This window comes from Ursus americanus, chromosome 24 (genome assembly GCF_024610735.1).
Source record: "Ursus americanus isolate L20-20 chromosome 24, mUrsAme1.1.p, whole genome shotgun sequence".
NCBI classification, from domain to species: Eukaryota; Metazoa; Chordata; class Mammalia; order Carnivora; family Ursidae; genus Ursus; species Ursus americanus.
This window is the reverse complement of record NC_142150.1, coordinates 34,736,450-34,757,872: the sequence shown is the minus strand read 5'-3', so window position 1 is coordinate 34,757,872 and position 21,423 is coordinate 34,736,450. Positions and strand designations below refer to the sequence as shown.

General features: G+C 54.8%; 1 protein-coding gene across 7 annotated transcripts; it reads left to right on the top strand.

Annotated features, from left to right (window-relative positions):
• The first annotated feature begins 225 nt into the window (after positions 1–225).
• SLC43A3 (solute carrier family 43 member 3) lies at positions 226–20,507 on the top strand. 7 transcript variants are annotated; one of them, XM_087854869.1, is made up of 14 exons: positions 528–594; positions 1,196–1,346; positions 1,497–1,562; positions 1,805–1,934; positions 8,391–8,437; positions 9,557–9,633; positions 9,854–9,946; positions 12,037–12,176; positions 13,427–13,572; positions 14,481–14,654; positions 14,867–14,980; positions 17,847–18,033; positions 18,634–18,757; positions 19,823–20,507. In XM_087854869.1, the coding sequence occupies exons 3-14, from the start codon at positions 1,538–1,540 to the stop codon at positions 19,922–19,924; spliced, it is 1,359 nt and encodes a 452-aa protein (XP_087710995.1). In that variant the 5' UTR covers positions 528–594; positions 1,196–1,346; positions 1,497–1,537; the 3' UTR covers positions 19,925–20,507. The 7 variants fall into 7 exon arrangements, with proteins under 7 accessions (XP_087710993.1, XP_087710992.1, XP_087710995.1 ...); XM_087854867.1 differs by lacking the exon at positions 528–594 and adding an exon at positions 226–408 and having other exon boundaries at positions 1,196–1,562; XM_087854866.1 differs by lacking the exon at positions 528–594 and adding an exon at positions 226–475 and having other exon boundaries at positions 1,196–1,562.
• Positions 20,508–21,423: the final 916 nt, after the last annotated feature.

Here is a 21,423-nt window from a genome sequence, read left to right as displayed (position 1 = left end):
GGGTTCTGGAAAGCTGTTCAGTCCTGGTCCTCAGCTCTCTGATTGGGGGGGGGGCGGCGGGGGTTTGCTTGACAGCCCTGGAAGCCTGAGATCAGGACTGAGGTTTGAGCTGGTGAGCAAAAATGTATTCTGTGGCCACCTAAGTGGGCACGGTAAAGCACCTGGAATAGGGTGCGTGTGCGCCCGCAGGTAGCCAGCTGTCCCCTCCGGTGTGCTGGGCGTTTGTGCTCTTTTCCGTGGGTCTGCCCGTGCGAGCCACAGTTTTGAAACGAATTTGGTTAGGGGAAGGAGGAGAAGCGAAGCGGCCAGGAGGCTGACCGAGGATCAGGAGAGATGAGAACCGGTGCAGCTGGGCCAGAGGGAGATAACGGAGCGAAGATTCCAGGCCCGACAAGCCTGCGGGAGATGGTGAGCCGGGGAGAAAGGAAGTGCTCGCAACGGGGGCCGGTGGACCTCCGCCGACGCCGCCGCGCAGGTCAGGGCCCTTCCGGAGGGGGCGGGGGAAGGGCGGGGCTGGGAGGGGCGGTGAGAGGCGCGAATCCAAAAGGCGCGGGGCGCGGGCGGCGCTGGAGTCCCGGCCAGCAGGCGGGCCAGGTAGGGCTCGGGGCCGAGGCACGGGGCGCGAGGCCGGGATCCCTGCGGCGCCTCGGCCCGGGGCGGGGGGCGGCGCCCGCGTGCAGGAGGGGGTGTGCGTGCGGGAGCAGGTGCGCGGGGTGGTGGGAGGGGGCTGCGGGGGCGGGGGCCCCAGGGCACCCTTTCGGCAGAGGGTCACGAAGGTCCTGCTGGAGCTGGGTATTCTGTGCTTTAGACTGGCCTGCGTTGTGACTAACTAGCCCATGGGACCTAGGTCAAGTTGACAACCTCCCACGGGCCTTTAATTCCCTTGTCGGTAAACTGGAGGAAACAAGACAGCTCACTTTGTCAGGTTGTTTTGAGCGTGCGAGGACCTCCGTGAAGTGTCACCACCGCCCGCCCCCCCCCCCCCCCCCCGTCGCCGCTGTTTCTATTTTTGTGGACAGTCTTCAGAATTGGGCTCAGTTTCTGCGTCCCCAGGTGCTGCCATTGTGGGGTAGAGAGGCTTTTTGCAGCTGTTTCGAACAGCTGGCCTCTTCCCGCCCCCCTCCCAGAACGCGCCGTCCACCTCTACCTTTCCCACAAGCCCCCTGTACCAAGCGACCTCTGCTTTATTTGACAGGATCCAGAGAGTCGACCACCGCTGTTTCTTGCCCAGGCTGGAAAAAAGCCAGAACCAGAGCCTACTTGAACAGAAGGGCTTGCCAGAGGAATTTTCCAAGGGCCCAAAGGCCAGCCCTTGAAGCGCCTGTGGTCAGCCCGGGAGGCCCCCGGTGAGATTTGGGGATCGGCTCCACCTCCCGCCATGCCAGGCCAGGGTCTGCCCCTCCGCGTGGCCACCCTGCTGACGGGGCTGCTGGAATGCCTCGGCTTTGCGGGAGTCCTCTTCGGCTGGGCATCCCTGGTGTTTGTCTTCAAAACAGAACATTACTTTGAGGAGCTCTGTGAACCGGATGCCGGGCCGATGGGCAATGTCACGGGGTCGGCTGGTAAGGGACTCCTCTAGGGAAGCAGAGTCTGGTTCCGAAGCAGGAGGAAGGAGTGGGAGGGCTTCTGCCCCCAACCCCCACTGTGCCAGCCTTTCTGGGGTGAGAGGAAAGGAGTGTCAGCCTTCCCACCAACTCGGCAACTTTGGTCTAGGAGGTGCCTGGGGAGGGAAGTACCAGCCCCTGAGGGGTCACTAGGGGCTGTCACATTTCAACTCCCTGAGATCTCCCTTTCTCTCCTCCAGACTGCAAAGCCCAGGATGAGAGGTTCTCACTCATCTTCACCTTGGGGTCTTTCATGAACAACTTCATGACATTCCCTGCCGGCTTCATCTTTGACAGGTTCAAGACCACCGTGGCTCGTCTCATAGCCATGTAAGTCCCAAAGGCCCGGCCTGGGCAGAGGGAGGCCCTGTCCCAGCAACTGTCACAATAGCACAGGAGGTAGACTCTGTTTAGACCCGCCCTCTTCTCTGCATCCCTACTTCCCTTGCCTTTGCCCTGTTCTTCCTTTGTTCAATGTGACTGTGTATTCAAATTGAGCTGGAGTCTAGGCCGATTTCCTTTGAGGGCTGGCTTGGTGCCTGGGTTAAAATAGAGGAACTGAAAATTGTCACTCAGGGATCCTACCAGGCCTCACATCCAGGTCCTTCAGGGTTAATTGTCATCTCACCTCCCCCCCCCCCATGCCATTCCCCAAAGACTTAGTAAGGTCTCCTGAGTATCCCCGATGGTGGGATTTCCCGACCCCCTGACTGGAGCAGAGATAGTGGGGGTTTCACGGAGGGTAAGGAACCTCATCTCACTCAGACAGGATGCCATGGTAGCTGGCCAGCTTCAGCGATAAGCAGTGGCCTGCCAAGGCCTTAATAGGACCTAGGGCAGGTGCCTCCTGGCAGATGTATGGAAAATTAGTTATCAGACAGAGGGACTGGCGGGCTGGCTGATAAAGCAAGTTCCTGCTTTCTAAGCCGTTGGGTGTATAATGACTTTATCTCAGTCTGTCTTTGGCTCCCTGTCTCCTCTTCTTCCAACCCCTTCCTTTGTCCCCTCCCTTCTCTCCAGCCTTAGTATGTTAAGAAAAACTCCGTCTTTCCCGTGTTTCTCTTTTACTTTCACATAGAGCACTCACTTCTGATACACCTGGTCACTAAATGTGTGGGTTTCTCCCCCACCCCAAGGACATCCGCTGGATGTCCTACGATTTAACCCCGTGCTAATGCCATCTCCCTGGAGACAGGGTCAGATCCCACAGGTGAAGGGCCGGGTCCCACAAGACTGCCCCCCACTTCAGATGCCGATTGCAAGTTGGTAAGTCCCCAGGTGACCCACAACTTCTGTCTGACTTGGCTGCAAATCAGGGGTTCCCATAACCCCCCCTCTTGGACTGGATTATTTGCTAGAACAGCTCACAGAATTCAGGGACACACTTGTGTTTAGTTTATTAAAGGATATGATGAAGGATACAGATGAAAGCGTACAGGTTCGAAGCTCTCTGAGCCCCGTCCTATAGGGATTTTGTGGAGGCCTCTTCATGTAGGCTTGATCAATTATTAACCATTGCCAGCCCCGCTCCCCACTCTAGAGAAGTGGGGCTGGGGGTGGGGTTTGCCAAAAAATTCCATACTTCAATCCTGACCAATCCTTGGTCTTTCTGGTGACCAGTCCCCATCTAGGAGCTATCCGGGAACCTACCAGAGTCACCCCACTGGAACAAAAAAATGATCCTCGTGCTCTCATCATGGAGTTTACAAGGGTTTTAGGAGCCGTGTGTCAGAGACCCAGGACAAAGACCAAATACGTATTTCTTTTCTTTTTTTTTTTTTTAAGATTTTATTTATTCATTCAACAGAGAGAGAGACAGCCAGTGAGAGAGGGAACACAAGCAGGGGGAGTGGGAGAGAAAGAAGCAGGCTCCCAGCAGAGCAGGGAGCCCGATGTGGGGCTCGATCCCAGAACCCCGGGACCACGCCCTGAGCTGAAGGCAGACGCTTAACGACTGAGCCACCCAGGCGCCCCCAAATACGTATTTCTTAGTGTAAGCCACAGTATCACCGTGCAGCCCCCGGTCTTTGGACATGGATCCCTCGTAGCAGAAACAATCGTAAAGGTCAGAAGGTACCGGCACGGTAACAGAAACACATTCCGTCATTAATAACTATCCAGTCCATCATCACACCATCTGAAAGTGTCTCCCAGGGCCACGTACGCCTACTGGCTTCCATTTGATCTTGTCAGGTTCCAAAAGCAGGAGTGGTCTCAGCAATATATCCTTTCACCCTTCACACATCTGGTGTAATTGAGCAAAGAGACAAGACGCTCTCCTTCCCTGAGCCTCTTTGGGAGGGTTCTGTAGTACTGATTTCCCTCCTTACAGAACCTGCTTATTCGCCCCCTTACTCTCTGATGTTCCTTCTCTCCGCTGATACCGTAACTCTTCCGCCTTCGGGAGGGATGGTTAGGTTTGGCCACTGCTGGTCTGGAATGCTCGTCCAGCAAGTGTCTCCCCTTTCAGGGAGGGCGAGGGGACCCAGGCGCAGAACTAAGCGGGCTGTCTTTCCCACCAGGCGAGGTGGCTGCATTCCCCGTTTGTCCCAATTTTGGCAGATAGAGGGAAGGCACAGCCTACCCCAGCGGCCACTTGGGAATCGTAACATAATGGTTAAGAACACGGTTTTCTTGCTTAGGAATCATCTCTGCTTCCAGCCCTGGTAGTGGCAGCCCTGGTCCTGTGACCACAGCATGAGGGAGAGAAAGCTCCCCTAACCACAGCACTATTAGAGGAAACATTCCCCACTCAGACACCGTGCCCATCCCCCATATACAGCCAGGAGAGGAGGCAGCCACTTCACATACAGCCTGTTCGAACATACTAGTTCTCCCATTTTCGTGCACCCCTCTAATGCCACAGTGATTTCCATAGGCCTGTGCCCCATACGGCCAGGTTTCTGTTGCCCTCCTGCATGACCGAACGGCCAGGCCATTGGCCACTGCCCCTGGGTCCGTAAGAACCCATACGTAGGGGCCTTTTCCATGGTGGGTTTCTTTCCTCTCTACGAGGACAGCAGCATGAGGTTTGTTCAGCCCACGGAGCTGATCTCTTTACCTTTTTGGATCCGTGCAGTGGCCTTCCAAACAGGATGTGGTTGTCCATTCACCGTGGAGCGCAGCCAAGTATACTCTGTGTTGGCCAATCGAGGGCTCTTTGTAGGGCCCCGTCCAAGTGGCAGTAGAATCCAGCCGCTCCCCACACATTCCAGAGTCAGTCCTAGGGGAGAAGAGGCCCCCTGGTCCATGGTATCTCCTCCTTGCATTCCCCAGGCAATGTGATCCCATCTCACCACTGCTATTTTTAGTGTGGAATTCTTCTGGGCATTGCCATCCCCATTAGAGCATTTCTCCGCTATCAGCCTAGCCATTGTGGGTCTTTCACGTTTGAAGATCATTTTATGTACTTCAGTAATCTGTGTGGATTCAATTAATGTCTCATAGCAAGATGATAAATGCCCCGGAAATGGACATTCTCTTGTCCAAGGTCCCAGTACTTGTTGCTGGGAGGTGAGCACAGACTTTTGCCATTAGCCCCAGTGTGGGCTCCCCAGAGGGTTACGGCACAGAGAATTCGTCCCTGACCAGTTCTCCGGCGTCTAGCCCACACCGTTTGGGCTCGGGCAGTCTCACTGGTTCCCAGTGCACATGTCCAGTTGACAGGAAGGGCAGATTCAGATGCCTCCTGTTCCCAAGTCGCGCAACATGATCCAGGCACGTGAGGAAAGGCAGCCCCTTCTCGCAGAGCCTGTCAGCCATACCGGTTCTCCTCTAAACGTTCCCCTTTCTTCCAGTAACCCTGAACTTCCTCCCTGCAGCCTTCTCAGGACTTGGTCAGCAGGTGGTTTCACCGTTGCGTGGGGGAAGTGCTCCCGGCCAGACGTAGTATCTCGTTGTGAAATATCAGGGAAACGGGATGCACGTTTTTTTGGAGAGCATGTTTCAACATCCCAGCTTTTATAAACCTACCGACTCTTATATTCTTTGTGCTCTCAGTCTAACTGAAGCGCGTGTCCAGGCTTGACCAGTGGATCTGGGTGCCTCAGTGGGTGAGGCTCCCCTTATCAAGGAGCCCTAGAAACTTCTCTTCCCCACCCCCGGCTGCCCATTTTGGCCACTCCCGTGCAAAAGGCTGTGGGGCCAAGGTGAGGGGTAGAGTCAAGGGAGCCTGGTCCTTCCGTTAGTCTGGAACCTGATGAATCTGCCTCACCTTTGCCCCAAGCGTTGTGATCTCTCTGGCTTCTGGCTTTTAACATTTTTTCAAATGGGGACAAAGAGACTGGACTTGTTTGCAGGCACTTTAATGCTGGCGGCCGGCAGGGGTCCCTTTGGCCCACCCAGCCTTTGGCAGTGCTGTATGAACACTTTTTTTATTTTTAACCCCCAATAACTATCCGTTTCATTTATCCTCCATCTCTATAACCATCTGGAGATTTCCACCCAGCAGGGATGAACCCACGACTCTTCTCTGTTTCCTCTTTGTTCCAGGCCCATCAATATTTGCTTTATTCCCCCTTATTCTTTAATAACCGTTTAAAATTTTCTACCCTAAGACCAGCCTCTTGATTCTCCTCTCCACCTGTCCCCATTCTTTTGTTAATTAACCTAATCTATTTATTAGCAGCTATAAGAGCCAGGAGGGGAAACTGAGCCAGCAAACTCAGTAAGCCATCCCAAACTGGTTTTTCCCTTTTGCAGCAATGGGTTTTACAGGGTGCCCATGTGAAAGGGGCCCCTCGCCACAGCGTTTACCATGACCTGGGCACAGGGCACCGTAAAGCCATGCCCACACGGCTTGCATACAAAGTGTATGGGCTGCTGCATCTGGGATGTTCCCTTTGTAGGGCGAGGGGACCTTACAGTGGCCTCTAGCTGTGCCCCCAGGAACGACTTCCTGTGTGTGGCTTACACGCAGCTGTCTGCAGTTGTTCCAGAGTGAGCTCTAGGGCCCACGTCAACCCGGACATGCCCTTCCTCTTTGCAGCGTTCAAAACCCAAGACACCACATACCCACATACCCCAGATTAGTCATGCTCCCACCCATCTCAGGAAAGGTTCTCCGGGAAGCTGAGGATACCCAGCCACAAAATGTAGCAGCTCCTTTGTGTGGCATTCCTCCCCCCGCCCCGGGTTGAGTTTTGTCCCTCTTCTGCACTGACGACCTTCTTGGGGACCAGAGGTCTTAGAGGGACTTTTCAGGTGCTCCTTCATCATTTTTCCCTTGGTGCCGACTTCGAGACTAATGGCCACAGCTCAGACTGACCCACATCTGACCCTGGTCGAGTACGCAGGGCTGACCCGGCACTCTCTTGAATTTCGTGTTAGCTATTACGGATCCCAACAGGGCGTGTATCTTTCAGCTTCGGCTTATTAGTTTGCACTTCCCGCGCATCCCCTGAACCCACTCCCAGGAGCTGGATCCATTTCTGAATTCCAAATTGTAAGTTCTCCCTTTAGTTGCAGTGCACCGGCTGCTCCACACCAGGGGTCACCCCGTGGCCCCCCAGGAGCCAGGGGCTCTTCATCCCCTCTCTGTCCTTGAGGCACATGTTCCTTTGAGCTTGGGCCATTCTAGCAAATCCCACTTCACCGACACCAACTCTACTGGCAAATCCTACATGTCTCCTCCTGCATTTGTCCTTGACTTTCAACAGAACAGTTCACGTCGGATACATCTGGTCACCACGTGTGTATGTGGATTCTCCCCACACCAAACGATTCTGTGACACCAGCTGGTGTCCCACAATGTAACTTAGTTCTGACACTGTCTCCCTGGCGAGCGCCCCGGGTCCTACAGGTTAAGGGCCGGGTCCCATAAGACTGCCCCCCCCCACTTCAGAGGCCAATCACGGGGGTAGGTCCCCGGCTCACCCACAACTTTGGTCTGACGTGGCTACAAACCAGAGGTTCCCATGACCTCTTTTCCCTTGGATTGGATTATTTTCTAGAACAGCTCACAGAACTCAAGGAAACATTTACGTATGTTTACCAGTTTACTAAAGGATTTGTTGAAAGATGCAGATAAATAGGCCGATGGGGAGATATGTAGGGTGAGGTCTGGGAAGGTCCCGTGCACAGGAACTTTTGTCTGGTGGCGGCTGGGGTATGTCATCCTCCTGGCATGTGGTGTATACACCAGCCAGAAGCTCTCCTCATGTGGGCTTGATCACTTAGTAACCATTTCCAGCCCCTTTCCCCTTTTTGCAGAAGTGGGTGGGCAGGGCTGAGAATTCCAGGTATCTGATTATGGCTTGCTCTTTCCGGTGACCAGCTCCCCCCAGGAGCCCACCCAGGGTCACCTGGTCAGAACAAAGATGCTCTTAGTGCTCTTATCACTGACGAATAAGAATTTGCAGGTGTTTTAGGAGCCCTGTGTCAGGCACTGGGGACAGGGACCGAACGTATATTTCCTATTATAAATCGGAACATCACACTTAGGCACTGCTTCTATCACCCCATGCCTCGCCGGATCCCCAGACTGCTAAGAGATCTCCATAACCTTGGGATTGCGGTCCTGAAATCACAGCGCCCTAGAACTTCTAGATCAGCCCAATCATTTCCTTTTATAGCAAAGGCTGCTGAGGCCCAGAGAAGGGCAGTGCCTTACCTGAGGTCACACAGCAAGGAGGAATTTCTAATTCCTCAGAAGTTTTGCTTTGTAGACTGGGCACTCACCTCATTCTCCAAGGGATATTGAGCTGTTGGGACCCCAGATGGGAGGACCTTGGATCTATCCACTCTGCCCTTTGGACAACATTTTCCATCTCCCGTTGTGTGTTTCAGATTTCTCTACACCAGTGCCACACTCACCATAGCCTTCAGCTCTGCAGGTGAGTGCCGTCAGGGGGTGGGAAGGATGAAGCTCAGAGGCACCTGCTAGGTGGGGCAGGTGCGGAAGGTGATAGCAGGACACCCTGACCCCCGCAGTTGTTCAGAGATCCACAGGCTTTGAGCTTGAGGGGATCTTTGAGGGGGTTATGGCTGGTCCATGAAACCAGCCTAGTCCACTGAGAAATGCAAAAAAATAAGGACAGTGGAGGGACTGCTGCAGAGAGAATTTATTCAAAAGACTACATCCTTCCTCTTGTGTGTATTCATATGTTCTTTCCTTAAAAACAAAATGATAGTATGAGGGAGCATTATTTTAAAAAATATCCTTATTTAGTAGGGCAAATTCGAGAGCGCTGTTGTAGTCAGGAGTTTTCGTTTCAAATTTTACTAGTTGATGAACAGAGAAAACTCCTGAAGTCTGCGAATGTCAGTCTGGTTCATTCTCCTCTTCTCCCATTGTGTGGAGGGAAAACGGGCAGGCGAGAGATGCCTTGCCAAGACTTGCAGTGGGAAGCGCTCTTTCCTGGTGTGTTGGTTATGCTGGCCAAGCATGATGCCTGGCACAGAGGAAGCGCTCGCTCCGGGTTTAACGGACCAGGGAAACAGTCCACGGCTGCTTCTTGCTCGGCTCCCACGACACACCACGAGATGGGAAGGGCCAGGACTGTTATTCCCATTTAATGGAGGAAGTGACCGAGTCAGAGATTCAGAATCCAGCTCCAGGTCCTTCAGGGAATTAGAGGCTGTGCTTGGGGGGCGAACCCAGGCTTCTCTCCCCAACTGTGTCAAGCAAGGGAGGGGCTGCTTGGGTTTAACGAGGGAAGGGAGCCGAGGCTTCACTCTGGGTCTTGCCTCTAGTGACGTCCAGACATCCAGGCCTGCCACAGACCGAGCACCACTCTGGGCCCAGGAGACCTCCACAGGGTCCCTCTGCAGGGACATTTGGGGGAACCCTGACCGCTATCTTAAGGTCCTCAAAGGACGCTAGCAGGCTGGCTAGAATTGGGGCCCTGCCCCCAGGATCGTGAGGAATTTGGAGCAGGTGGGAGCCAGAGTCTGGGGGTCCGTGTTTGGGTTACACTATGACACAGCCCCACCTCTGTCTTTGATTGTTCCAGGCTCAGCCCCGCTGCTCTTCCTGGCCATGCCCATGCTCACTGTGGGAGGAATCCTGTTTCTGATCACCAACCTGCAGGTGTGAGCCCGCCCTGACCCCAGGCACCTGGTGGGAGGCCAGGGAGGGTAGAGGGAGGGAGAAGCGCTGCTCTGCTTTGGTCACTTCCAGTGGGGCTGGCTTGAGCCAGGGCGGTAGCTCCCTGGGGGAGGCGGGTCTGGGTATAATGAGGGCCTGGCACGTACCCCGTGGACAGGAAGAACCGGCTCAGGAAGAAATAAGTGACTCCTGTGTTCTCTAGGTTGGGAACCTCTTTGGCAAACACCGCTCAACCATCATCACCCTCTACAATGGGGCATTTGACTCCTCCTCGGCGGTCTTCCTTGTCATCAAGGTAAAAAACACCACTGAGCAACATGTATCACTCGCTTCCATGCGCCAGATGCTTGTCTTGTGAACTTTGCATGATTTCTTTCCGTCAGCCCTCCTGCAGCCTGTAAACCTGGCACTTGAACTTGAACCCAGACGTGCCTGGTTCTGGAGCCTCACCCCGTAGTGATTAAGCTCTTTACACCTATCTAGGATTTCTGGGGAGAGGCCGTGATGCACTTGGGCGGGGGGTTGGGCAGAGGCTGGGAGCCCCATGGCCAGGGGTGTTTGCACCTGTGAGCTTCTGGTTTGGACTAGGTGAGAGGTGGTCTGCCGAAGTGACGGGGCAGACAGACAGGCTTCTCCAGCTCTCCCAAAGGCTGCTGTTGGGGATCAGGGGGATGGGCTGTTCCAGTGCTGTTAGTGGCCCCCACCTGACAGCCTTTCCACCTTCTTCATTGCTAATAATTCCATCTGGGCAGTGAGGTGCCCAGCCCAGAGGATGAATCCCGATTGACCTAAGCCAACAGGGGCAATCCCTTCCCCCTTGTTAGGGATGGGTAGAGGTGGTCATATTATCCAGTCCTTGTTAATGAGATGAAGGGTGTTTTTCCTGGACAAGTTTAGGGGACATTTCCCCTCCCTGATGGAAGGTGAGAGCAGAGCCAAAAGAAAGCCTTTTGCCTTGGTCCCCCTGCCCACTTTTTCTTTTTAAATGTTGTGGGAGGGTGCGATAGAGGGAGCCGTGGCAGCCATGCTGTGATTATGAGGCCACCAGCTGGAGGACACTAAGGATGAGTGAGCGGAAGGAATGAGAGAATGTGGGTCCTTGACACCTCAGGCTGCCCAATTTGGGACTTCCCTCCAGGCTTTGTGTTAGGCCAGAGGCAGCTGGCACAGCCCATGGGCTATAGGGGAAGAGAAGAGGAACTCTGGGAGTCACTCCCAGACATAAGGCTAGCTAGCCTAGTCCCATGGGCACCTTGGCTTAGAGGGTCACCTAGAGTTTGAGCCCCAGGGGCACTTACTCAAGCCTCTCTACCACTTTCTTCCTTGTCTCCTTAGAGTTGGAAGGAGAGAGAGTGTCAGAGCAGGATCTGAGTTCTTAGTTTAATCTGACCTTGCTGCTGCGGACACTGACCTTGAGCAGTTCATTGCACCTCTCTGGACCTCACTTTGACCCTCTGTAAAAGGAGGAGGTGGGCTAGATCAATGGTTTCCAAACTGGGTGTTGAGGAACCCTGAGGGGTTCTCTGCAGTGTTAGGTCGGTCACCAAGGAGAATGAGGGGGAAGATGACTGGGCTGCTCCCCGCTGATGTGTTTTGTAAGTTGATTTTTGTGTGAAGCTTTGTTTGAGAAAAAGGACTTTGCTGCTATTAAAGAATAAAACGAAAAAGCAGCGAGCTAGCAGATCTGAGACCCCACCTTAGGAGAGTGTCCGAGGCTGTGGGGATGGGTGACACGATGCCCCCCCATCCTGGTTCAGCCGTGGGGTGGGGGTGAGCCTATGTGTGCGTCAGGTGGCCTTGATCAGCGTTCGGGACGGAGGGCCAGGGCCTGGGGAGGCTGGGGTCCAGCTCCTGTTTCTTACGTAAAACACACAGAACATGAAATTTACTCTCTTAACCGTTCTTACGTATACAGTGTACAGTATACAGTTTAGCGGCATCAAGTTCATTCATGCTGTGCAACCGTGACCACCATCCATCTCCAAAACTCTTTGCAGCCTTGCAAAACTGAAACTCTGTGCCGATTAAACAGTGACTTCCTGCCCCCCTCCCCAACCCCCCGCCTCAACCCCTGGCGAGCACCATTCCCTTTTCTGCTTCTGTGACGTCGGCGGCTCTGGGCCCCTCATGGCCGTGGAAGCCTGCGGTATTGATCCGTTTGTGACCGGCTGACTTCCCTCGGCATGCTCAAGTTTGTGCTGTAGCCTGTGTCAGGACTTACTTGACTCCTTCTCGGGGTGAATGCTGTCCCGTCGTATCTGTCTGCCACAGCGCGTTTGCCCATTGATCTGCCGACGGACGCTCGGTTTGCTTCTGCTGTTTGCATGTTGTGGATAATGGTGCCGTGAACACGCGTGTTATGCTGTCATCCTCTTCCTTCTGCAGCTGCTTTACGAGCGGGGCGTCAGCCTCAGGGCCTCCTTCATCTTCCTTTCGGTCTGCAGTGCCTGGCATGTTGGGCGCACTTTCCTCCTGATGCCCCGAGGCCACATCCCCTATCCACTGCCCCCCAACTACAGCTACGGGTAAGGACTGCGATCTGGTGACCATGGGCCCGAGCCCTCCGCCTGACCTGCGGTGGGCAGCCAGGGGGCGGGACAGATGGGCAAGCAGGGCGGAGGAAACTTGTCACAGGACGGCGGGACTGGGCCAGGGGTGTATCAGCTAGCTGTTGGTGCGTAACAAACTACTCCCAAACTCAGTGATCGAAAACATTCAGCATTTGTTTTTCATGAGTCTGTGGGTAGCTGGCCGGTTCTGCTGGTCAGAGATGGGCCCGGATGGTGTTGGCAGGGCTCTGGTCATCTGCTGGGCTAGCTGGGGCTGGCTGGGGAGGCTGGCCTCGCTCACATGGGGTTTGTCTGGCTGTCCTTTGGGGTGACAAAGGTATCTGGGTCACATGGCTCTCCCCCTCCATCAGGCTAGTTCCAGGGTTCCAAGAAACCGTGCAGACGTGCACAGAGTTTCTCAGAATTGGCCCAACATTGCTTCTGCTGCATTGTGGTGGTGGAAGCAGCTTCTGGGGCCAGCCCAGATGCAAGGGCTAGGGACCCCGTCAGAGCTGCCAAGACTCATTGCAGAGGTTGGAGAACGGGGGGGTGAAGAAGTGTGACTGGTTTTGCAGTCAGCGTCACGGGTGGTCACCGTGGGTGACCACGGGTGGTGGTGGGGCATTGGTCTGTAGCTCACTTACCATTTTCCCGTGCGCCCCACGATAATCCTCGCAGATAAACATCCTTATCTCTGTTTTCCAAATGAGAAAAAAAGAGGCTCAGAAGGGCTAAGTCTGAGCCATGTTTCCATAGCTAGGAGGGGGCAGCAGTAGGATTTGAACCCGGGCCTGGCCTGGTCTTTCCACACTTCCAGTGATTCCCAAATTTTGCTGCATATTAAAATCACTAGAGATCTTTAAACAATATGGAAGCCTGGGTGGCTCTGTTGGTCGAGCATCTGGCTCTTGATCTGGGCTCAGGTCATGATCTCGGGGTCGTGAGATCGAGCCCCCTGTCAGGCTCCCTGCTTAGCCAGGAGTCTGCTTCTCTCTCTCTCTCTCCCTCTGCCCCTTGCCTTGCTTGTGTGTGCGTGCTCTCTCTCTCTCTCTCTAAAATAAATAAATAAATCTTTAAAAAAAAAATAGAAGCCTGGCTCCCGTGGCCAGACATTCTGATTTAACTAGTCTGGGCTGTGGCCTGGGCGGGAGGGCCATTGAAATGTGTCTCCAAAGTGCAATGAACTTCGGGAGTCCCCGCACTGTGGCCCGCGGCCTGACTTTCAGGCTCAGCTCGCCGTCCTGGGGTTGGCCTGGGGGCTCCTGTGTCTGCAGCCTGTGTGCCAGGAACGACACCACTGAGGGAGAGAAGAACACAGCCGAGTCTGAGAAGCTGGAAATGCAGTCTAAGGAGTGCCTTCCAGCAAAGGAAGGTGAGCCCCTCTGGCTAATCCATCTGCCTGGACCCTGACCTCTCCCTGTGACTGGCCTGGTTCCCTGCCCCCGGAGGACCTGTGGCGGCTTCTCAACCCCCGCCCCACGCCCCTCTTACAGAGGGTCCGCAGAGGGGCACGGCTTCTGCGTCTTCCCTTTCTGGCCCTCTTCTCTCTTTCCTCGGCTCATCATACCTCCTCCCCACTCCCTGCTTCTTTCCCTGCTCCATCTGTTCTGGGTCTTTGGTTACAAACATGACAAACCACGGCCGGCAAGGTAGGAGCAAGAACAGGATTCTGGGAAGCTCACAAAACCAAGGGAAACAGGAACTTGCCAGGCTCCGGGAAGAGGAGAACCCGGATGCCTCTGGGGACCCCCAGACTAAAATCACGGCTGGTCTGCGATCGAACCGGTCAGCCCCGGGTGAGGACCAGGACAGCTAATTCACAGTCCCACCTGGACCGTGAGGACTGAGGCAGGGCACGGTTTCCAGAACAGACTCCAGATCCGGGTAGGGCAAGCAGGGGGAGGGATGTGCGGCCGCTGAGACGGTAGCTGGCCGCCGCTGACGCACCCCTCGCCTCCAGTGTCCACATTCTCTCCTCCTTGCCTTTCTCTTCACTGTCCTGGCTGAGAAAGTGCTGGTACAGGAAGTGTCCTGGAGCCCAAGTTGCGAAAGAGAGACCGGGTTTCAGCAGGACAGAGGAGGATGTGGGTGGGTCGCTGAGGGTCGTGAGGCCGGGGCAACCAAGCCATAGTGTTGGGGCGAGCTGGCTGCAGGCAGCCCTGGGGACATGCCAGCTGCGGTCTGGGAGGAAGAGGAGGTGAGCTCACTCCTTACACGGTCCTGCCCACCCCGCTCCCCTGCTTTCTTGTAATTCATGCCCGGACCCTTCCTTCCCATCAGAGGCCCTAGAACCGGGGAAGCAGCCAGAGCCCCGCTCTTTCTGGCGCTACGTGCTCTCCCAGCGCTTTGCCTGCCACCTGGTGTGGCTGTCGGTCATACAGCTGTGGCACTACCTCTTCATCGGCACCCTCAACTCGCTGCTCACCAACCTGGCCGGGGGTGACAGAGCACTAGGTATGAGCGGGGGCTGGGGGGCGGCCCACTCGTGCATCCGTGGAGACTTGAGGCCAGGGTGCTGAGCTCAGCAGGGCTGTGTGTCTGGAGGAAGGTCCGAGCAGGGGTGTGGGGAGGAGGGACAGGCAGGGCAAGGGCAGGCTGGGAGAGTCCTCTCCTATCAGGCAGTGCTGGAAATGTCTTACCACCCCGCCCCTCTCTGTCCCCCACAGTCAGCACCTACACAAATGCCTTCGCCATCACTCAGTTCTTTGGGGTGCTGTGTGCCCCCTGGAACGGCCTGCTCATGGACCGGCTCAAGCAGAAGTACCAGAAGGAAGCGAAAGGTGAGGCCTGGGCTGCAGAGGGTCGGGGAACCGGGAGGGGAGGAATCTTCATGCGGGGCCAGAGCCACCTTCTCTTTTGTTCTTAACCCTTTTCTCCATCCATCCATCCATCCATCCATCCATCCATCCATCCATCCACCCAATTGTTGCTGAGTGTCCGTGATGTGTCAGCTGTAGTTCCAGATTCTACCATGGACCAGACAGATAGGTCCTTGTTCTCAAGCTGCCCTCAGTCTAGAGAATGAGGGGCGAGTAATCAGGCGTCACCATCCATGAAGTCAGCTCACAGGGGGCGATGGGGACACAAAGAAGGGCACCTAGCCTATTCTGGGTGAGGATGGGTTTGATGTCCTGGAAGGCTTCCTGGAGGAAGTGGCTTCTAAGCCAAGGCCTGAAGGATGAGCAAGAAGTGAGGAGATGAAGAGGAGGGCCCTGGGAGAGGAGCCCGGGAATACAGTGCGGTCAAGGTGACGAAGAGTGAGCAAAACAGTGAGGAATCCCAGGAAGGAATTTGGGCTGGCTGGGGTGCCGGAGAGAAGGGGCTGAAGGGGGGAGAGGTTAAGAAGGGGCAGGCGACCCTTGGACGCAACTGGAGGAACAGAGGGGCGCTGAGCTACCCCCTTTCCTGGCGCTCCCCCTACCCCCGCTGGGGTATTTTAAGACAAACCGCAGGCATCCGATCATGTCGTCTGTAGATACTTCAGTCCGCGTCTCTCATGAATAAGGCCCTTTTTATTTAAACATCACCATAATATCATTATCATTAAAAAACCCAGTAATTTCTTAAGACCGTCTAACACACAGTCCTGATCCGATTTCCCGAAGTGTCTCAAATACGCCTTTTTACGGTTGGTTTGTTCGCATTAGGATGCACGCGGGGTCTGCACTGTGTATGTGGTTCATGGGCCTTACTCTGTCTTTTTCAGTCTTGTGCCTCCCGTCCCCTCCCCTCCCCTCCCCCTACCTTTCGTTTTTCTGGTGGTTTATTTGTTGAAGAAACCGGGTCATTTGTTCTATCAGATTTCCTCCAGATTGGATTTGGCATCTTTCGGTGTCACTTGAAAATGTCTCGCTGATTGGGTATTTCCTGTAAACAGGCATATTGGAGGCTTGAGGAGATGGACTTGAGTATTTTTTGGCGAGCAGGCTGGGGAGGTGGAGATGCAGGCTTCCTCTGGCTCCCAGTGGCAGCCCCTGCCCCCCCCCCCCCCGTCCCGACTGTCCCTGTTCTTACGATGTTAGGATTGATCGGTGGGTCCAGACATGGTCGGTCTGATCTACCCCGGACAGAGTTTCCCATCAGCGGCACGGGTAATGATGTCAGTAGCTATGGGCGATCGGTGCTGGGATCCATTATTTTATTAGGCTCGCAACAGGGAGATTTTCTATTTCTGTCTTTCCTTCTGCTTTTAATTGTTAGAATTCCTCTAGAAAGAAAAGCTTTCCCTCATTGAGTGCTTCAGCCCCTGAAACAAGTGCTTGGTTTTTTCCTCCATGTACCCGTTTCAGAGTAACGACTTGGGTGCCCTAGCAACCTCCCGGGGAAATGACTTGTCGTTGCTCTTTAATTTAACGAATTGATTTACTTTTGAATGATATTTCTCTTTTATTTTTATTATTATTTTTTAAAGATTTATTTGTTTATTTTAGAGCGGGAGAGGATGCATGAGCGTTGGGGGGGTGGGGGGAGAGGGAGAGAGAGAGTCTCAAGCAGACTCCACGCTGAGCACGGAGCCCAATGTGGGGCTCGATCTCACGACCCTGAGACCATGCCCTGAGCTGAAACCAGGAGTTGGATGCTTAACCGACGGAGCCAGCCGGGTGCCCCTAATGTCATTTCTGTTTCAAAGTCTCATTTTAAATGTATTTGACGGGTCTCGATCCCTTTCGGCCATGATGCTTCTCTATGCTCCAGTCCGTCTGTAGCTATCGGCCACTTTACCGACCCAGAATCCGTGTCCCTTAACACGACACCATCAGGTTTAGGTAGTGTCTTCTTCTCCAGTCCAGTGAGATGCTCAGGGCCGTTTCAGGGGTGCGTTTCCTGCCCCGGACCCGAAACAGCTGTTTCGGCAAGTAGTCCTGGGTCCCTTTAAGTGGCTTTCCTTTAGAGACTGTGGTCTGGATGCTCAGGCTTCCAGGTCTGCTGGGTCATCTGTGCTCTTAGGCCTTGGATAGAGGGAAGATGTCCTGATATTTTAATTCACAGTTTTGATTTTACTCTTGATTTTACATCTGTGTCTCTTTTCCTCTGAAGATGGTGCTTCCTACCAATGCCGTATACGTACAGTGTATATACGTCTGCTATGTGCTGCCCACTGTATACACATGTACATACGTAGGATTTTAAGCACGTATTTCATGCATAATGGCTGGGTTCGCACCATCAATGCTGTTAGGAACAGTATGATTGCTGAGTGCCACTGCCCCTCCTTCCCTCACTTCCTCCGTGCTGCCTGCTGGGTCTCGGTCATGGGGCGGCGGCTGGTCAGGTGGCTGGTCAGGTGGCTGTTTGCAGTCATTGCTGTCGCCCGAGAGCGCCTCTGCGGCTTGCCTGGCCGTGGGGTGGAGGGGCCAGAGCACGCGGCCCCGGGGAGGAGGCTACTGTCCCAATCCAGGCGTGTGTGGATGGGGACCTAGGGCAGGCTGAGTCGCTGGGGGTAGAAAGCGGTGGATGCATTTGAACGGCGTTTAGGGGATGAATGATCAGTGCTTATTGGCGGATTGGAGATGAGCTCGTGGGGGGGAGAGGTTTCGGCCTGGACGGTTGGTGGACGGTGGCTCCGCCCTTTGTCGCCTCTTTGTGCCCCGTCCCTGCCCTCCGCCGTGCTCGCCTCCACGCAGCCTCTTCTTCCCTTTGGACCAGGGTCCTCGGCCATGACGGTGGCCCTAAGCTCTGCGGTGCCATCTCTGGCCCTGACGTCTCTGCTGTGCCTGGGCTTCGCCCTTTGTGCCTCGGTGCCCATCCTACCCCTCCAGTACGTCACCTTCATCCTGCAGGTGATCAGCCGCTCCTTCCTGTACGGGGGCAACGCTGCCTTCCTCACCCTCGCGTAAGTGCGCGGGCTGCGTCGGCCCACGGGGGAAGCGCTGGTACAGAGGGACGTGTGCGGGGGGAGGAGTAGTCAGGAGGTGAGAACGGACCTGGGGAAGGGCCAGTGAGCGAGGCAGGGTCTGGGTGTAGAGGGGGAGGTGGGGTAGAGGCTGGTGGGGGGATAGAGCATTCACGAATTGGGCCTTCATATCGGCTCTCCTCTCTGCCTCTCTTGTCCACTTGGTGAACTGCTATTTGCCCTCTTCTAGTTCAGCTCTCCCAGAGAAGAGTGAGAAAGACAGTGTCTTCCTTCTTTATGCCCTTGGCACTCTGTTCTTGCGTCCTTTGCTAGTGTAGACATCATCCAGCATAGAGCGATCTGTTTATGTGTCTGTGTTTTCGTGAGACCTCTCCAGACACACCCTGTGTCTGGGTCCCTGCACAACGCCTTCTCTGTGTTCTGTGGCTTGAGCAACGGTGAAGGGGAAAGGCTGGGTGGGTGTGGGAGGGTGAAGCCAGGCCTAGCACGGAGGACTTGGGAGCAAGTGGCTGACACAGGCCCACCACGGCCAGGCTCCTCCTGGGAGCTCACTGGAACCCCATTTGTCTTGTTCTGCAGTTTCCCTTCAGAGCACTTCGGGAAGCTCTTTGGGCTGGTGATGGCCTTATCAGCCATTGTATCTCTGCTCCAATTCCCTATCTTCACCTTCATCAAAGGCCCCCTCCAGAATGACCCACTCTACGTGAGTACTGGGGGTGGCGGTGGGAGGTGCGTGGCTCTGGTCCTAGACCAGCAGGGACATCGGATTGGGGCACCTCAGTGGGGCTCCAGCAGGGGGCGCCCCAAATCTGCCTGAGATGGTTCCTGCAGGAATATTTCTGCACGTGGGTACACCCTTGGTCTTATTTCTCAAACCGGGGTAGCAGAGTACCCTGCCTTATGGCTGGGGCACCTGAAACCACAAGACTCACCTGACATAGCTTCCAAGAGAGTCCGTATTGTTAGAGATTTGGGGAGAAAATATTTTTTATGTGTGGGGAAACACACAGATATATCCTGGAGGAGAATGTAAAATTCTCACAGATTCCAAGTAAAAACCTAAGAGTTTAAAGACATTTCCTGCTTGCGGTGAGTGCAGGCTGAGCCCGGCCTGGCTCTGCGGCAACAGTACGCATTGGTCCCCACAGCTGGTCCGAGGGGCAGGAGCTCTGGTCTCACCCCCGGCGTCCCCACACAGGAGGGATGCTCGTGGGCCCAGCCCTGGGAGGCGGGAGGTGGGCATGGCTCGCCCCCTTTCTGCAGGTTGAAGCTGTAGGTTCGGGGATTTGGGTTCTGTGACTTAAATATTCAGAAGCACATAACTAGGGAGCAGAAGTCTTTTGACTTTGCATTCAGTATTCTGACCACTGCCCAGCACTCTGGGCAGGAGTTTAAGTCAGTCATTGGGAGAAAAAAACAGGAACGAACTAAAAACTGGGGAGAATTTCTTGATTGTGGTGTCAGACGACTCCAATCATATTCTGAAGACGCGTGTTCTAGCCACTGTCCCCAGCTTCTCGTGCGACCTTGAGCAGGTCATCGAGTGCTGTCGAGACCTCTGTTTCTTCATCTGTGACATGGGCAGATTCCTATTCCTCCCCACTCTGCTCCACAGGGCAGAGCGATAAATGACTGAAGGCTTCCCCCCCGGGCACCGTAGCGTCTGAGGAGAACGCAGAGGCTGCACCTGGCGGAATTCTGGCCCCTTTGTTGGTGGGGGCTGTCGCTCCGTGTTCTTGACCTCACCTGCCCCCTCTCTCACCCCCAGGTGAATGTGCTGCTGGTGCTTGCCACTGTGTTGACGTTCGTCCACCCGTTCACGGTGTACTGGGAGTGCCGGCAGGAAAGGAGCTCTCTTGCCGCCGCCTAGCTCGGAAGCTCTCGCTTTTCGCTCCGACGATGCTTGGCTAATCTTTCTGCACCTTTGAGGACCCCGTGTCCAGGAGCACTTGGCCTGCCAACCTACTTATATTAGCGAGCCATTACTTTTTCTTGTTCTTTCTTTCTCTCTTTCTTTCTTTCTTTCTTCTTTCTTTTTCTTTTTTTTTTTTTTTTAAAGACGTATTTAGCTGCTAGCAGACACTTGGATTCACACAGGAAGGCTGTCCGTTGCCACGCCGATTGCTGCCCTAGGCCCAGAGCAAAGGCCCACGAAGTTCTTGGTCTCGGAGCAGGAGGCACACGACTTTGGCAGACACTGGGTGTCAGGGCAGGTGATGTGATAGGGAGGAAGTGTGTCACCTACTTCTTTGGACATCTTGGCTGTGAAGCCTGTGGGTGCCGAGCCCGTGGCGCCAGGTAAGCCTCCAGGTGAAGAGTGAGCTGCTCATGAGCTCAGCCGTCACGCCTGGCACCTAGAGGTGGCCCCCTCCGCGCTTTACTTTGGGCGTCACAGAAAACATTTCTCTGAGGAATCATCTTATAGGAAAATAAAACCTCTCTGCCGAAGGCAACGACCAGTGTGGCTTTCTAGGCTTTGGGCCGCTGTGTGCGTGTGCGTGTATGTGTGCGTGTGCGTGTGCATGTATGCACATGCGTGTGTGTGCTTGCTTGTGCATCCCTGAGGGAGCTCCAGCCTGGGGGAGCAGACGCAGGGGTGGAGCGGGGGGTCTGGCTGCAGCACCCTAGATCTAGAGGTGAAGCAGGAGCCGTCAGACCTGGATCCATTCACCTGGTCCCCGGCCAGGGGTTTGAGACCACCCCCTCCCTCCATTCCTTCCTGTGCCTCCCCCCCCCCGTCCCCCCCTCCCCGGGCCCCTGTGAGTCTCAGGGCTGCCGCTCAGCAGGTGGGCGGGTCCCGTAACCCCCGTGAGTCACAATTTCCTCACCTGCAAAGTGCAGTTCATCGTTTCTATCCCCGAGAGCGGTTGTGAGAATTTAAAGTAATTGCTGCTAAAAATAAATAAAAATTAAAAAAATAAAGTAATTGCTGCTGCTTAGCACCTGGTGGGAGTACATGAGCGTTTGTGCCTCTGTGTACGCATGACCAGAAAGGAGAGGGGTAGCGAGGAGGGAGAAGGTGACAGGCGGGAGGGAGAGAGGGTAGGTGGGCGAGATGGGAGAATTTGGAGCACACCAGCTGTATTGTTCAACCTTGTTGGGAGACGCCGGTGACCGGGAGGGGCTGGCTGGCAGATGGATTGATTGGTTCATTCATTCATTCATTCATTCATTTGACAAATGTTTATTGAGCTGCTGCCGTGTATCGGGCCCTGCCCTGTCCTAGGTGCTGAAGGTACAAAGACGAAGCCAGCTCTGTGTGAGCCGCAGAAGGATCATTTCCAGGGGCCGGGGAACCTGGGTCTGAAGACAGACACCAGAGTGCTAATGGATGATGGCTTTTACCCTGTTATCTTGCGCAAAGCTTTC